At 33.9% G+C, this 17,357-nt stretch overlaps 1 protein-coding gene across 1 annotated transcript in view; it reads left to right on the forward strand.

Moving 5' to 3' along the window:
• Positions 1 to 16,416, forward strand: part of LOC123518295 (major facilitator superfamily domain-containing protein 12-like) — a 36,331-nt gene extending 19,915 nt beyond the window's left edge. The window contains 9 exon segments of the mRNA XM_045279031.1: positions 1,447 to 1,654; positions 2,311 to 2,434; positions 3,841 to 4,065; positions 4,538 to 4,732; positions 5,176 to 5,216; positions 5,218 to 5,448; positions 6,033 to 6,160; positions 8,534 to 8,794; positions 15,604 to 16,416. Coding sequence (XP_045134966.1) covers positions 1,447 to 1,654; positions 2,311 to 2,434; positions 3,841 to 4,065; positions 4,538 to 4,732; positions 5,176 to 5,216; positions 5,218 to 5,448; positions 6,033 to 6,160; positions 8,534 to 8,794; positions 15,604 to 15,677 — 1,487 coding nt within the window. The 3' untranslated portion in view covers positions 15,678 to 16,416.
• The last annotated feature ends 941 nt before the right edge of the window (positions 16,417 to 17,357 follow it).

Here is a 17,357-nt window from a genome sequence, read left to right on the forward strand (position 1 = left end):
CTCCACTTGTTACTTTACCCATGATGAGTATGTATGTCTGATCACAGTTCTCATCTCCCTATCCTTCAAATAATCTCTTGTCCATTCTAGCAAATTTCCTCGCTGTCCTCCTATGTTTACTAGTTTTCAAAGTAGTCTCGATCTCCGTCCTTTTCTCGTTTTTTTCCTTAGCTTCATTTCTTAGCACTTTCCCCTTTTCCCTCTCCTCTAGGTTCATATCTCTTTTTATCCATATATTGTGTTTAGTATCATTGGCCAGCTTCCCTTTCCTAGCCATAATTTCCTCCACCGCCACTTGGGATCTTGTTCTCACTTTCATTGGTCTCTTACCCCCCTTCACTGTATCTTCCCAACCTGATCACTTTGTCAACCTCCTGGTCCAGTTCTTGTGTGCTGTCTTGAACTTGTTTGATAATAGTTTTGGCCAATTCTCTCTCCACATTCTCTCATGAACTTGTTTGGATTTTTTTCTTTTCTTCACTCCAAAAATCACGAAACTTTTCCTCATCCACCGTATCTCACACAAGATCTTTCTCTTTAATTACTTCTATTACAGTGACTTTTGTGTTTTTCTGAATTTGTCTCTTTACTACCTCTGAAAATTTAACTTTTTTCCTCTACCTGTTCTTGTTTCCATGCTTTTCGTAGTTCCTTCAGCTTGTTTTCACCTAATCCACCTTCCAACCTGTCTTCAATCTCATACTGTACTTTTACCTGTAAGCTCCTTAAGGAGTTTCATAGTCTTGACATGTGGCTTTTAGTACATTATTTTGTTTCTTTATTTCTTGTATCTCATCCTTTAATCCCTGATTGATTGCATTGACCTTCTCACATTTGTCTAATCTCAATCTCTGCACTTTGTTTTCCACTGTCAGTCTGTCCTGCTTGTCCCTTAAACTTAACATCACTTCATTCAAGTACCTTAACTCTCTTTCTACATTGATCAACCTCCTCATATTTCCTCTTTTGTCTTTATATCCAGAAAATTCTATTTCCATATTGTCCTCAGTCATTCTCCTGAGTCCTATGTTCATTTCATTAAATCACGGATTTTAATTCTATGGCATTTATTTTGAATGCGTCATACATCTAGCTGCACTCAGTTCTGTTCCTCTCTCCATTTTATTTCCATTTGTAAGATCCAAAACTTATTTATTATGGAAACAGGAGAACCCAATGGCCCCCTATCCCCCTGTACATAGGTATAGGTCAGGCTCCAACGCCTGTTGTAGCTTGTTCCCTGGGAGCTGTTCAGTATGTCCTCTCTGCACAATGTCGGCTGTGTGTGTGTGTGTGTGTGTGTGTGTGTGTGTGTGTGTGTGTGTGTGTGTGTGTGTGTGTGTGTGTGTGTGTATTCCTAAATTCAGTATGAGATGAAGTAGGTAGTGAGGAAATTATGATCTTACTCATATCACAAAAGTTGAACCTCGTTTCCTATACCCACAGGTTCAATAATGGTGCTATGTGCCTTCCCCTTCATCTTCATGGGGTGCCTTGGATGTGCCAATGCTCATGACTGGGCACAGGTTGTGTATTATGCCCCCTTTGTGGTGGTATTCCAGTTTGGGTGGGCAGCCACACAGATCAGCCATCTTTCCCTCATCCCCACCATCACCCAGGATCCAAATGACCGCACTGAACTCAATGCCATCAGGTGTGTGAGGATTGATATGGTTAGATAACTTACATCTTTTATTGACTTACTGGAGTCAAGTTCATGTTGTCTTATTCCTCTAACTAGCTTAGACTGAATATTTTGAGTATAAATTCCACACTTGGACCACCTCATTACTGTCCATTCCAACTATCAGTACTACTTCCTTTTGTGGAACTAAATAGTATGATGATATTCATGCATCATGCTTATTAGTATAATTTTGAAAGACTCATACATGCTCTCTTGTGTCAGTTTTTCTTGTAATACATAGAAATACCAAGTACTCATGTCTAAGGGCAGTCTTATGTAGTTTGAAGCTTCAAAACTTCCTTTTCACTTCTATAGGTGAATTGTATTAATAAGGTCAAAGAAATGTATGAGATGAAGTATTAATTTCAGATCTTTGGCATATTGAGCAAATAGAGTATGTTGGTAACTTTAGTTTCATGGCATGATTCCTGCTTGACTTAAATAAAATGACTCACATGGAATAGATTAATTAATACATGAGTCATCCAATAATAGTCTGGTGTTCACTTCCACCTCATTAAATCAGCCATTCTACAATTCACTCTATTTTGAAAGTTAGATTACTCACTGCTTCAGACTGATTGACACTGAGTTGTCATTATATTAGACTGGTATGTTTGCAGGTATGGCTTCACAGTGATGTCTAATGTCACAGTATATTTGGTGACTTGGTTGGTGCTGGGCCTGGATACCTCCTCTGAGGGCCGGGAAGCTGGCATAGGACCAGAGGATGCTACTAAGTTCAGGGTGAGACTGATACTGATAATAACTTTACAGTGATGCAGTTCCAGGACTGTGATGTGTTTTGGATATAGTACTTCATTCTATAAGTTTTTTCTCACTTGCTAATGGATGATTTCAGCTTTAAGAATTAAGGTTCCTTATTTAATGAAAACTAAAGGAGACATCACATAGCCACTTTTTTTCTGTGACATTGTGTCATGCAACACCATTTTCTACAAGATGTCACAGAAGAAGGGAGATTTCACTTGAAGTGGCATCCACAGAAATTATGGAAAACTTGATTTCCTGCAACTAGAAGGAAGTTGTTGAAGGTTTAAAGTGAATATACTATATTAAATATAATATTGTGGTATATTATCATTTAATTGTTTATAAAAACTTCATCCCTTCATCTTATATAATAAGTATATACATCAAATTTAACTTTGAATTTTAGCATAGAACATAGATTTGATTTTGTGGTTTGTTTACTTTCTGCTTTCGCCTGCCGAGGTAGTACTGCCTTGAATTAAACCAAGAGATCATCGGCTACTGCATTATCACCCATTATGACTTTACTTACATGTGGAAGAAAGGTGATACACACCTTGATTGACTTGGTTTGGGATCAGCCACCACTGTGGAACACCTCACATTCCAATTATACTTCCTTATTTTTTAAGGACAGCTCCCTGAGCAACCTGCTATACTAGCTGCTTTATTCTCTTCTACATAGTTAACCATTTTTGTATCTACATCCTCTTCCTCCTCCTCTGCAGCTTAACTCATTCTTCTTCTTACAAAGCAAGTACACAGACTCCCACTGCTAAAATAGCTCAGTTAATGGCATCCATGCTTGTTGATTTTGCTTTTTCTGTTGTGTTTGTTTTGTTGTCCCACTGTCGCACATGGTGTTATATTTCTTGAGATGCCGTGTGTGACATGTTGTTGAATGTGTTATCACATGACATGATACTTCAAAGAGATCACAAGTTAGAAGGAGGTATAGAAAATGTAAGTAAAAATGAGGTACTTGTAAATAACATGATTTTCAATGTTGTTTATGAATATGAAGATTTGTAATTAATAACCAAATGACAAGAAAGGGATGAGTAATGAAGGAATAAACCAAAACACTCACCAGTATTGACAACTGTTTTGAGTGCTGTGGAAAGAGGACTTTTAAGCAGATATACTTAATTATAGTAATAATCAAAATACCCAACTTCATTACCTATCCAGAGTGATAATAGAAGTTACTCAAATATTTAGTAAAAGAATCAGATCATTAACAGAAATAGTAGTTGTAACATGAAATAGAAGACTGGTATTGGTGGCATCAAGTATTTTAAAAATTCTTTCTTAGTATTGTGTGTGTCTTTGTGTAGTACATTGCAATGATTTGGATTGCAATTCCTTTCTTGTTACAGTACATTGTTGCCATTGTGTTGGTCATTGGGATGGTGTTTATGGGATTATTCCATGGACTGGTGAAGGAGAAAGGCAATGACTACAACACCTTAGCAGCTCCTCAAGTGGAGAGGAGTGGATCAGCAAATGGGTCAGACTGTGGCAATTCTACTCCACCACCTCCCTCACCCTTGCCATGCAACCATTTCAGAATGACAGCCACAGATTGGCTCAAAAATACCCAGGTAAAAAGAGACAGATTTGGTGGACTAAAGACATATCTAAAGTCTTTGTGCAATTTTCTAAGATTGTCACTTTATGATTTCCAAAACAGATTAGATGATTTATTTGTCACTTTAAAGATTTTTGTTGATTTCATTGAATTTTTCAATAGCCTGGAAACACTAAGATAATAAGGAAATAAAACTAAGTACATCTTCTACCATTTGATACTCTTTTGCAGGAATGTTAATCATATTTTTAGTTAAAGTACAAAAGGTGCACAAGTGAAAGTTCTAAACTTTGGATAGCTACCAATCGAGAATTGCTTGGTATACCTCCTCCTCCTCTTTTTCCCCTTCTTCCTCCTCCTCCTCCTCCTCCTCCTCCTCCTCCTCCTCCTCCTCCTCCTCCTCCTCCTCCTCCTCCTCCTCCTCCTCCTCCTCCTCCTCCTCCTCCTCCTCCCTAGCTTCTCTCAACTGATATTTTGTTTTACAGTTCTACCAGATTGCAATTCTGTACATGGCCACCCGTCTCTTCTGCAACCTGTCACAAGCATATGTACCAATTTACCTGCAAGATTCCCTTCATCTGGAGGAAGAGTCAGTAGCATACATACCCCTTGTCATGTATGTTTCTGGTTTTCTTACCACCACTGGCATGAGAGCTCTTAATAAGTACATAGGAAGAAAGGTTAGTGTGCATAATGTGTGTTGTACATGTAAAAGAGAGAGAGAGAGAGAGAGAGAGAGAGAGAGAGAGAGAGAGAGAGAGAGAGAGAATGTTAAAGTGTTCTAAGATATCACATAAGCAGTAGATACACTTCCAGTCAGAATTCACCCAGACATAGTGATGCTGCTGAAAGTATTACAACTAGGAAGTATTTATTTCCTTCTTCCGATCATTTTTGTTAATACCTTTCCCCATAAAGCCATCAACATTTTTGTCAATGCTTAGAAGACACCTGAAATCTTGTATACTCAGTTAGATTATTTCATGAAAATATATCCATGATGTTGAAATTGTTGTTGTACCACTATTATTTTATTTTATTTTCATGCAATTTTCTTTTTCCTTTTGAAAATTCAGGGTTTCTTCATTAATGCATTTTTAAACACATTTCCCTCCTGCATCAGGCCTCCTACATGCTGGGGACAGTGGTGGGCTTCAGCAGCTGTGGGACTGCGGTTTGGGCAGGGAACACTTTATGTGAACTATCTACTGTATGTGGTGGCAATGCTATTGGGAGCAGGTGGATCTGTGATGCTGGTCACCTCACTCTCAATTACTGCTGACTTCATAGGACCCAATGTGGAGTCAGGAGCCTTTGTATATGGTTCTATGAGTTTCACTGACAAACTATCAAATGGGATTGCAGTGGTGCTGATCCAGAACCTTAATCCTTGCATGTAAGTGTTTATCATTTCATTTATGTATTTTGTATATGGTTTAATTAAGTTTAACCAGGAAGAAAACATTATCCTAGTGGTCATGTATAAGCTCTTCACAGAACACTAAAACTAGTATTGCCTTATTTTCATTGGGTTACACCAATGATCCAGGAAATTATCTGATGGGTTGAATGCAATGTTAATTTTGGCAATTGACCACAGGCTGCATGGAATGGACTACAAGTTGAGAAACCCTGCTGTAAAAGATAACCAAGACAAGAATTCCACTCGTTGCTATCCAAACATCTTAACTTTACAGATTTTAACTTCTTTCTATTGGTCTCTTGTCTCTGTCTTTTTCACATACTCCAATGCTGTCCTCTCTATATAGATAAGGATAAATGTTACCAGTGAACAAATAATCATAGGGTGGTGGAAAAGACAATCAGAAAGGAATGTATTTTTCTAAAGTTGTTTCTCACTTCAGGTTGTTGAAAGTGGAAGTGTATTCTTTTATTTTGTAAAAGTAGCAATTGATTCTTAAAAAGAAATGTGATAATATCTGTTGTGGTGTTGCTAAAGGTTTTGTCATTGTGTTCCAGAAATTGCTGTCCTGAATGTTCCAACTATTACCGAGATATTCTGTTCTACTGTTGTGGTGGAGCAGCTTTACTGGGACTACTGGCTGCCATCTCACTCCTCCCAGCCAAGATAGGAGACCGTAGGAAAGGTTAGCCAGTCATCCAACTTTATACTCTCTCCCATCCATTTATCTATACCATCTTATTCATATACTCATCCATTTCCCCATCTCATTCATTCACTTACTGTTTTATTTGGGTAAGTGATTATGTGGTCCCTTTTATTTCATTTCATCTAAAAGAAAATGGTGTTGTAATGCTCTCATATGTCCCATGAACTAAAGTATTTAGGAAGGAAAGAATTAAGAACAACAGCAATTGCAAATTTGTGGAAGATTTTCAAATTTTTTTAACATAAATATTATTACTCATCTCTGTTGTAGAGGCGTGTGCAAGAGACATTTCTTATATAAATTTATGATCTCAATAGCCCATAGAGCTAACTAACATCAGATGGATTTTTTTTTTTTTTTTTCACCAATCTTTGTGCTCAGTCCATATATAACTTCATAATTGTATAAACTGCACTCCCCCACACTTTTTTTATTTATTAATTTATTTATTTATGTTTATTTTTTTCATTTGTGATTAAAGTCATGATGGCTTCTTCATGTCCATTTCAGACACTCATTTTTCTTGTATTTATTTATTTTATTTATTTTTTTTTTTTCAAACTTTACATGTAGGATTTGTTGCTTGTATAAGTTTTAAGTACATTTAAGTGCTTTTCACATTTAGAACATTTATTTGCTTTGTGCATATTTAGATGTGCATACAGTTTTGGTAATACTACATGACAAGTATTACATTTTTTTTTTGTTGTGCTGTAAAAATCTGTTAAGGTCTGTATTGCCAAACTTCCTCAAACCTTGCATTCATATCAGCCATCTTCCTATGCCTGAGTGTATTGATGGTGCTCCTAGAGACTGCCTATACCCCAAGTTATATCACATTGCTCCATCCCCTTGCATGGGACTAGGAGATACCAGCCCTCACAGCCAAAAGTGTATGCCATGAAAAAACATCCTGCATGCTTTATCAGAAAGGGTCAGACCAGGTGGAAATCATGGAATTTTGGATGCTTTGTAGTTAGATTATTGTATTAAGTTTACATAGGATTGATTTTTATCATAATGGACTTGCTGCTTCACTCACTTCCATTGTGTTTAACATTTTTCTTACTCTTAAGTCTGCCAAAAAAAATTTTATATTACATGACAACCAACAGATTCCGAGCAGAGTCGAGAATCTAAGATAAAGAGAAAACACCAAAAACAGTGGAAGTGAATGTGCCAGGTTATTAAATATGTATATCTTTAATATTAATTATTGTGCACCAATATTGACCAGTATTGCAAATCAAGAATATTTTGATTGCTATTTTGCATTGAAGTCCATTTAGATAAAGGCTCTGCTCTTTAACCCAGTGTTATAAGTTTGGCCCACTACTTGTTCCTCTTAACCAACCATTTTTACATATATACACTCTCTTGAAACATATTCCTTATACTACATCCTTTTTCTCTCACTCTTCCCTCATTTCTGTAAGGAAACTTTTGTAGAGTGCTTCACAGATAGTTGCTTCTTGTAGTCTTGACCATATGCAAAGTACATACATTGAATTGTACATTGGTTAATCCTTTTCATTATAGAGATCAGAACATGCTTGTCTTTGAATTAACAGAGAAATCAGCTGTACATAATGTGAGTACCATTGCGTGAATGCCTGAGTACAAGCACAGACATAATGAGTATAAAGGGAATTATCATTCCTCAGCAAGTATTCATAAGCCAAACCTATTGTATAAATGAACAGGGTGATAACAGTTGCAAAGATCTCATGCAAATACTTACAACAGATATAAGGTACATATCTAACACTTTGGTTCTCCTTTTGAATAAGTAATTTATGAGACAGCTTGTTATGCATTCAAAATATTTCTCCTGGTATGTGCTTTACCTGTAGTTGTTAACATTTGAAGTATTATTGTGTAACTAAGTTGTAGAAACAGTTGTACAAAATTTTACATTTATTACTACTTAATTTGAAAATTTATTTAAGTATAAAAATTCATGAGATCATGATGAAATTAACAGCAAAGGCATTGCTGTAAATATTACAATTTACATTAATTTGGCTTACACCATTACAAAATTATAGTAACATCTTTGAAATTTATAAAGATGAATAGTAATGAAACATATACTAATTTGAAGGACTCGCATTCTTTAGTGACACAAGTAACGTAAAAACGAATTCTCTGCCTCAGGGTCCTTCTTGAAGTCATTTCACTCAGCTGTCTAATGCCATTGTGGTCACATCCCCTCTTTCAGCTCTTCTCTCTACACAGCACACCCACACAGTTCATGGCACCTTCTCCCTGCTGCATCCCACTCACAGGCGCTCGACCCACACTGATGGGGCTCCACTCCACTCCAGGACTAACCCAATTTATCTTTAGGTCAAGCCTCTGAGACCACCTCCAACCCCACTCCCATCCCCTCAGGCACCTGTGCCAGGGATGGGTGTCCACCAGCATGCCCCAGTAATCCCCCCACTGATGCTATCGTAGCATTAAGGGGTAGCTGCATTGGTGGTTGTGGTGGTGTTGATAATGGTGGTGATGGGGATAGTGGTGATGGTGGTGGTGGTGATGGTGTTACTGCAACTACCACAACAACAACAGCTTCTACAAAGGAGACAGACCAACAGGGAACAGAAGGTGAAGGTTTTACATGTATTGTTATGATATTTGTTATATTTATTACTTTTACCATTAGACAGCAACTAAGAAAAGTGTATGGGAAAAATAGAAGATTTCTAATGAATTCATGGGATTTGAGAATGCTTACAACAGGAGTAACATGAGGGGAATAATATGCTAAAAGTTTGCAAGAAATGCTGTTAAAAGCAATGAAGTTTCTGCTCAGGATGCATAGTATGTTAAAAAAGATCATATTTCATTGTCTGCTTAAGAATACTTTGACTCAGTATCTTACTGCTACTGAGAAAGGTTATTCTTGCTGTACCATTAAGGTGAATAGAGACAGGTTGAAATTAAGAAATTATTTAGATAAAATTATTTGCTTTCACTACCTTGGTATGCAAATACAGTAGAACTTTTTTTCCTTTGCAATGGAATATCGGACAGGAAACATGTTTTATCCTAAGAAAAAGACCTTTGAGATAGCCTGGAACAAAAATCCCATGAGATGTACATTGCTTCTGCCAAGGCTGCTGATCTTTTATACTCTGTCCGGTAACACTGATGTATGAGGCAAATATAAATTTTAAGAACTTGTCACTCATTAGCCAGCAGAGTAAAACATATTGAGCTAATATCTTCATGCTACAAACTCCACATTGTGTGCACTTGCGATGATCATAATCATCATCATCATCATCATCATCATCATCATCATCATCATCATCATCATCATCAGCAACATCATCATCAGCATCATCATTATCATCATCATTCATTATAATCATCCTATAGCTAATATCAAGTCTTCTCTCTTCAAAATCTAAAGAGCAAAGAGTTTGTAAAGAAAATAGATTGAGCAAAGTTTAAGGTGCTACTAGATAAAAATCACTTGGGGTAGAACAAAGGGTTATGAATAAAATTGGTAGTAGTAGAGGCCAAGTGTTTTTAAAACCATTGATTTGACTTGGGTTATCCTTTAGTTGTCGATGTCCCAAGGTCATAGGTATCAAAAGGCATCCAATTGAAAACCAAAAGTTATAGCATCCTCTATTTTGAAACGGTTAGCTCCATTAGTGTTGCAATCATTGCCCATTATAATGCCATGATTAGTGTATATAGCCATCCATGCTGGTTTAGTGTCTTACTTGGGAAAATCATTAGTCAGATTCTCAAACTGAGTCTGCCTAATATAGTTGCACCTGTCTACTGTAATTTTTCTGAGCATTGGAGTATGTAAGCTGCTTCATCTCAGTAAGGTTTAGATTGCATCTGGCCTATGATATCTAATTCATATTTCCATCAGTAAATATTGGAAATTTAAAGTTTAAAATATTTTTAGATGCAGTAAATGCAAGACAACAGTCTATAGTGAATGATAGAACAGAGTGCTGGAGGGTACAAAGAGAAGGATGGGATGATTAGAGTATGCAAGATTGCAAAGAAATGCAGACTCCTTATGAAAATTAAATAAGATAATGCTTCACAGTTGAGGTACTGCAAATGCTACTCAAAATAGCACTGTCAAATCTAGGGTGGCTGTAGCCTGATCATGCTTATTGGAAGTTGAGGTCATTGATAATATTTTTTTTTTTTTTTTTTTAGGTTCATTATGTCTGTGGTGCATTGCTCACTTTATAGTTGTAACTTTTGCCTAGACTACATGAAATGATGAGATTACTATACAGTTAATTGCCTTTTTAAGTATAGCAGTTTTCTGTGTTGTCCATTTAGAGTTCAGAGATGTGCAACCCTTGTTCATTCTCCACTATATATATATATATATATATATATATATATATATATATATATATATATATATATATATATATATATATATATATGTTTATGATTAATGAGCAGTGCTTCATTTATCACTTGATGCTTTTCTTTTTTTTATTGTTTTGGTATTCTTTAATGCATTTGTTCATCTGAGTGATCAGTAATGAGTTAATTTCTTGTTCGTGTACTTTCAACATTATCATCCATACAGTGCCATTAAATAACGTACATTACAGGTAGAAGTTGAAGGAATAGAGCTTATCCATATAATTGTAGTTGATTGTTGTACCTCTTTTTGTTCAGCCACTAGATTTATCGGAACAGGTCATAGATGCTGTTTTGTTCTAGGTCTTGTTTAATTTTTCAGTGATACATTCAGGTGATTAATTGCTCCTTTAGTTCACCAGTTCCAGTTTTTTCCAGGTTATGTGAGTGTGATCACATTTCCAGCTGTTACATGTATGTTGGTTGAAAGAAAACTTGCATGACAAGGGTAATGTGCTCAAGTTGTTGTTTTCATATACATCTATTTATTAAATGTTTAATGCAAGCATTTCTCTGAGTTGTGCATGTATGTGCATTTATTAGTGTCTTGAATATCCTCATTTTCTGAATGATCATCCCCAAAACTATACTGGCTTGCAACTGTGTACTTAAAACTCACTATTATATCTTTTCATTTTATGCTGTGTATGTATGATTTCGAGTGTGTGTGTTTGTTTCCTTTGCTTGTTTATTTGTTTGTGTTATTTATTTATGAAGAGTTTAGTTTACAGGACTAAGCTTATGTCACCTCTTCTTATTTCATTACATATTTATTTTCATGGAATCTACTGTTAAACTTATGGATTTTCTTTGCTCAAACTACCATGGCTTCCAACACATTGTAGATGTTCATACTTCTTTTTGTGCAACCAAATATATAGAGATAATTTATTTAAACATAGTCTTGTATTTTTGTTTAAATCTTTTCTTCATTTAAGTTTCCTCTCCATCTATGTTTTTAACCCCATTAGCAGCATTAGTCAGTCATTAATATAATTCTTCTGTGAGTTTCCAGGCTTTCTAGTTTCTGTTCATGAAGCATCTTTCAAACTTGTTAATATCTAAATTGCCACTATTTTTCACTTTTTTTGGGGGCTTCTTTTCAAAATAGTGACCACTGCTCCATAATTTTTTATATATATATATACCATGTGGGCTTTTCACAGGAATTTCTGGGCTAAAGGGGATACTTTTTAGGGTAAATGATTTTATCTTAAGATGAGTATAATATGAATGCCATTAATCCCTAATAGTTATTATTCACTTGAAATTCTTTCCCTCCACACTTTTGATTGTTTGTGTAATCCTCTTAAACTTCCAATTGAATTTCTTATTCTCCTTCTTAAGATGAGGTATTTGTGGGGATGAATAGTAATTTCAGTATTGGTTCCTCTCATTGAGTGTATTTAAGTCTGGAATTTTACGCCAACAATCAACTTCCTTCAGAATTTGTATAAGCACATGCTTTATATAAGAAATATGATTTGGTGGTGAATTAAACCTGATGGAACACTGCTCATCAGTTTTCTATCTAAAAGATTTATCCTTTTCAACTGTTTTCTTCTTACATATTTTAAGATTTCATGAGACAGTTTCTTGCATATTTTTCTCCTCTGTCCCATCTCTCTCTCTCTCTCTCTCTCTCTCTCTCTCTCTCTCTCTCTCTCTCTCTCTCTCTCTCTCTCTCTCTCTCTCTCTCTCTCTCTCTCTCTCTCTCTCTCTCTCTCTCTCTTCTCTCTCTCTCTCTCTCTCTCTCTCTCTCTCTCTCTCTCTCTCTCTCTCTCTCTCTCTCTCTCTCTCTCTCTCTCTCTGATGCTTCATCTCATTTAAGATATCACCAAATACTTTGTGAGGGTATTGCTTATATCACTACATTTGACACATTGACCTTAGAATTTATATTCTTTCTGTGACTTGTTCTTGAATGTAGTTTACTTATATTTTATTTATTTATTTTTCCTATCCAAATAGCTCAGTCTTGTAGATCTGAATATTAGGCATAAGAGTCAGTAAATTTTATTTATCAGCCAATGTTTTGAACATCATTACACATGGATTACTTTTGTTCATTGTTATGAAGTTATATGGCCAGTGATCACTTACCAGTGCACCAGTAGCTAATTACATGTGCATGCATTCATTTGATAAGACATTAATTAATTGTTTCTTTTGTCCTGTGCATATGTGTGGATTGAAAATAAACATAGTAATGTAAAGGGAGGCTTTCTTGAAACATTGTATTTCTTAATTCAGTAAAGTTGCCTCTTCACAGACACTTGTGGGTGGTATGATCAAGGGCTAAATTTCATATTTTGCTTTATGTTTCCTGATATTTATTTATTAGGGTAAGTCAAACACAACAGCCATGCCCTTAGTATGGAATGAAAATAATTCTAGCACAATACTTAAGTATTCAATCCTATTTTTTTTTTTTTTTTTTTTTTTTTTTTTTTTTTTTTTTTACTATCAGTACTCAAGTCAGTGCCAAATGAAGTATAATGGACATGTTTGATACAGTTGACTTTATGAATCATATCCATCCTCTCTTGTGTCACAGTATTTATTTTATGAAATCAGCTTATTAACTGTACTCCTTAATCTTCACTTAAATGTGAATGAGAAATACGAATTTTGGGGTGAGATATATTTTCTAAGAGTTTCTGAATATGCTTTAACATACCAACATTTCCTATTGTGATGTCATATCATGCATTTTAACATTTCACTCATTTGACTTTTTAGGAGACACATTTCATCTTGCGGCAAGGATCATGCATTTATTTTCACCTGTAAGACAGACATGTAAATAACTCACATGCCTCATGTTCAGGCAAAGAGCTTGATGGGGTTACATGCCAGATAATGTTTCCCTAGTGTTTTTAAGTGGATGATTACTTATGATATCTAACTTCAATTCATGTTTTCCTGCCTCTTTTTTCCAACATTTACATTATTTTCTCTTAAAACCCCATGAAAGAAAATAAATAATATATATATATATATATATATATATATATATATATATATATATATATATATATATATATATATATATATATATATATATATATATATATATATATATATATATATATATATATATATATATATATATATATATATATATATATATATATATATATATATATATATATATATATATATATATATATATATATATATATATATATATATATATATATATATATATATATATATATATATATATATATATATATATATATATATATATATATATATATATATATATATATATATATATATATATATATATATATATATATATATATATATATATATATATATATATATATATATATATATATATATATATATATATATATATATATATATATATATATATATATATATATATATATATATATATATATATATATATATATATATATATATATATATATATATATATATATATATATATATATATATATATATATATATATATATATATATATATATATATATATATATATATATATATATATATATATATATATATATATATATATATATAGTGTGTGTGTGTGTGTGTGTGTCAGTGATGTGAGCTTGTTTGTGAATTCAGTAACAAAATAGATCTCTGATTTCACCATGAATAGCATTTTTATATATTTATTCTCTTATTCTCTCTCTCTCTCTCTCTCTCTCTCTCTCTCTCTCTCTCTCTCTCTCTCTCTCTCTCTCTCTCTCTCTCTCTCTCTCTCTCTCTCTCTCTCTCTCTCTCTCTCTCTCTCTCTCTGATTGGCTTGTTCTCTTGGATGTTTTGTACCTCAGTCTGTTCAGTATTAAGTCATGGAAAATATTCAATAAAGGTAAACTGATTACTCCAAAATGTTTTGATAGTGTAAATTCCTGAATGTTTTAATATGACTCAGGTATTCATTAGATAAGTAATGGTAAATATCCAGTAGGCCTATAGAGTTATGGATAGAGAAAGAAAAGGAACCAGAAGAAAATTTTTATAGATTAAATGACATACATGTAGCTGGGAGTGTAGTTTTGAAGGAAATTATGACATGAAATAGTAAAGGAAAGAAAGATCACTTAATATGTAAGATTTAAAGTATTATAGTAATATAGAATTAGAAATTGGAAGACAATAATTAGATTAGTTAACAGGTAAAATGAAAATATAAATTAACAAGAATGCAGAAGAGAACACTGCAGTTTAATGAATAATGATTAACAAAAATTGCATGGAAATGCTAGTAGAGTTGTAAGAAATTAACAAGAGGGGGATTGGGGGGAATGGGGAAACTGCCTCAGATATCTGCATCACCACTTTGTAACCAACCTGGTCATTAACATTTTCTATAGCTATTAAAACTCCATTTTCTTAATTTTTCTACAGATGTTCATTCAGTATTATCACATTTTTGGTCACCAGTGTACTAAGAAGTAATAGAATGACATTTCCATTACATTATAAGTAACACAAAATACCATTTTCAGCATATGTAAGTACAAATGAAGTTAGTAGCCTGCAATTGTCTCATGGGTTGTATTAGTTAAAGTAGTTATTTGCTCTTATACTTCTGAGTTTTTATCATAGGATCCAGCATAGATTGTGGATATTGATGCCTTAGAAAGTAGGGTAGAGTGTTAACAAAAGCTGCAGTTTAAATGGAAGGATTGGAAAGTAGGTGTTACTGTATATGGCCTATTGGTACAGTTGCAGTAGGTATGTCATTAACAAGATAGCTCATTTCATAAATAGAATGAGTTAGATAAATTCATCATGCATATTCAGTGTATACTTTCTACTCTATGCCTGTAAGCCATGATTACATTGCAGTGCCAGGATAGTAAAGGCCAACCAGAAATTTAGTGATCACTTATGGAATTTGATTTTGCATGTACAGTAGTAAAATAAAAAATAAAATACAACTGAGTGAATCACTAAATTTTGAAGGGAAAATATACTTGGATTAATCTCCCTTTTTCCCATTGCACTTCAGAGTACTTGGCCATTCCACAAGGCATCAGGGTGAGGGGATCTTCTGCATCTTCTGAGAGTGATGGTGACGTGTAATGCCTGAGTGTAGCAGTAGGGAGCAGGAAGGTGTAGAAGAATCCCTCAACAATATTTTTGCACTTATCTCCTACACCTGTGTTAAAACAAGAATGCAATGATGGCTCATAAAAAAAAAAAAAAAAAAAAAAATACAGGACTATTTGGTGCTGATGTGAAAATAATGATTCATTAGCAATTGGAGCGAATGGAGTGATATGTATGTAATAGTTTATTTGTGCGATGTTACAAAATTATTTCTTTTCAGAGATAAATAATGATACATTTTATCTTAAGAGCAGCCTCTTATGTTGGCTACTATTTTAAACACAAAGGTCTTCCTGTGATAGTGAAAGGAGTAGCCCATGTGAAGGCTACCTTTCCATGCACTGAACAAAAGGCAAAACCTATATCATATAACCTGTAAAACAAAGACAAAAAACTAGAGTGGTGCAGAATAGGAAAAAAATGTATATCTAGAGAATATAGAATAAAAGAACAATAAGGCTAAGAAAGGAACCATATGATGGATTATTTACACTGACAACCACATATACATGTCAGAGTTGGGTGTGGGATGAAAGACAAAGATCAATGACATTCTAAAAAAAAATTACTTGAGAAGTGAAGAATGGATTGCAAAAACATTAAAGGTAGTATGTATGAAATGTTTGGTATATTTAGTAAAAGTGAAAGAATGAAAAATATAGAGTTTGAAGGAGTCACACAGCATCCTTTGGTGGTTCCAGCAACATAAAAAGAATAACAAAGTGTAGTTATCATGAAAGTACTACACATTATTGTGATTAAAGCATTAAGTGCAAGAAAGAAGACAATCTTCATTGAGATGTGAGGACTGCTGAAATATATGAAAGACAAGACAACATGAGGGTAAGATGATCAGAACATGCAAACACAGGTGTAGATGGAGATAATCATGTTGTGGCTATTCTGAAAGGGAGATACTTTTCTAAATAAACTTCTCCTGTTCATGGTCTGAGTGCAGGTTGGGCTTCCTCACTCAGGGCAATGGTTTCCAAGCGGGTGGGCTTTGAGATAGGAGGAACCCTAAAAACTATCCCCTTTAGCCCAGAAATTCCTGTGAAAAGCCCACATGGCATAAATAAATTAAAAAAAAAAAAAAAAAAACCAAGAAAAAGCAATTTATGCTTGAAAAATTCTTATTTGGTATTCAGACTGATTACTTTTTTACAACTTTCAGAAGTTTATTTCATACATCTCCACTAACTCCATCAGATGCCAATCAGAAAAGTTCATGGTTATTGGAAAAAGAGTAACAACATATCATTATGAATATTCCTTCCTGAAAGGACCCAAATTAAAAATAATATACTAATGTTTGTCATCCCTGTGTACAAAACAAGTCTTTCATCCTTTCACTGGTCCTGTGATGGATATCCTTCTTAGTATATGTGATATATATATATATATATATATATATATATATATATATATATATATATATATATATATATATATATATATATATATTCATTAGTGACAGGTCTTTATAAAAATTTTTGTGTACACCTTTCTTGAATCTTAATTCTGAAGTTTATTATAGCCTTAGTCAGAGGCTGAAGCTCTCTGAAACTTGTATTGTGATAGAATTTTGGTTATGGTGAAATTGTATTTTAGAGTGTGTGTGTGTTTATGTGTGTGTGTGTGTGTGTGTGTGTG

The sequence above is a fragment of the Portunus trituberculatus genome, chromosome 43 (genome assembly GCF_017591435.1).
Source record: "Portunus trituberculatus isolate SZX2019 chromosome 43, ASM1759143v1, whole genome shotgun sequence".
In the NCBI taxonomy this organism is placed as follows: domain Eukaryota; kingdom Metazoa; phylum Arthropoda; class Malacostraca; order Decapoda; family Portunidae; genus Portunus; species Portunus trituberculatus.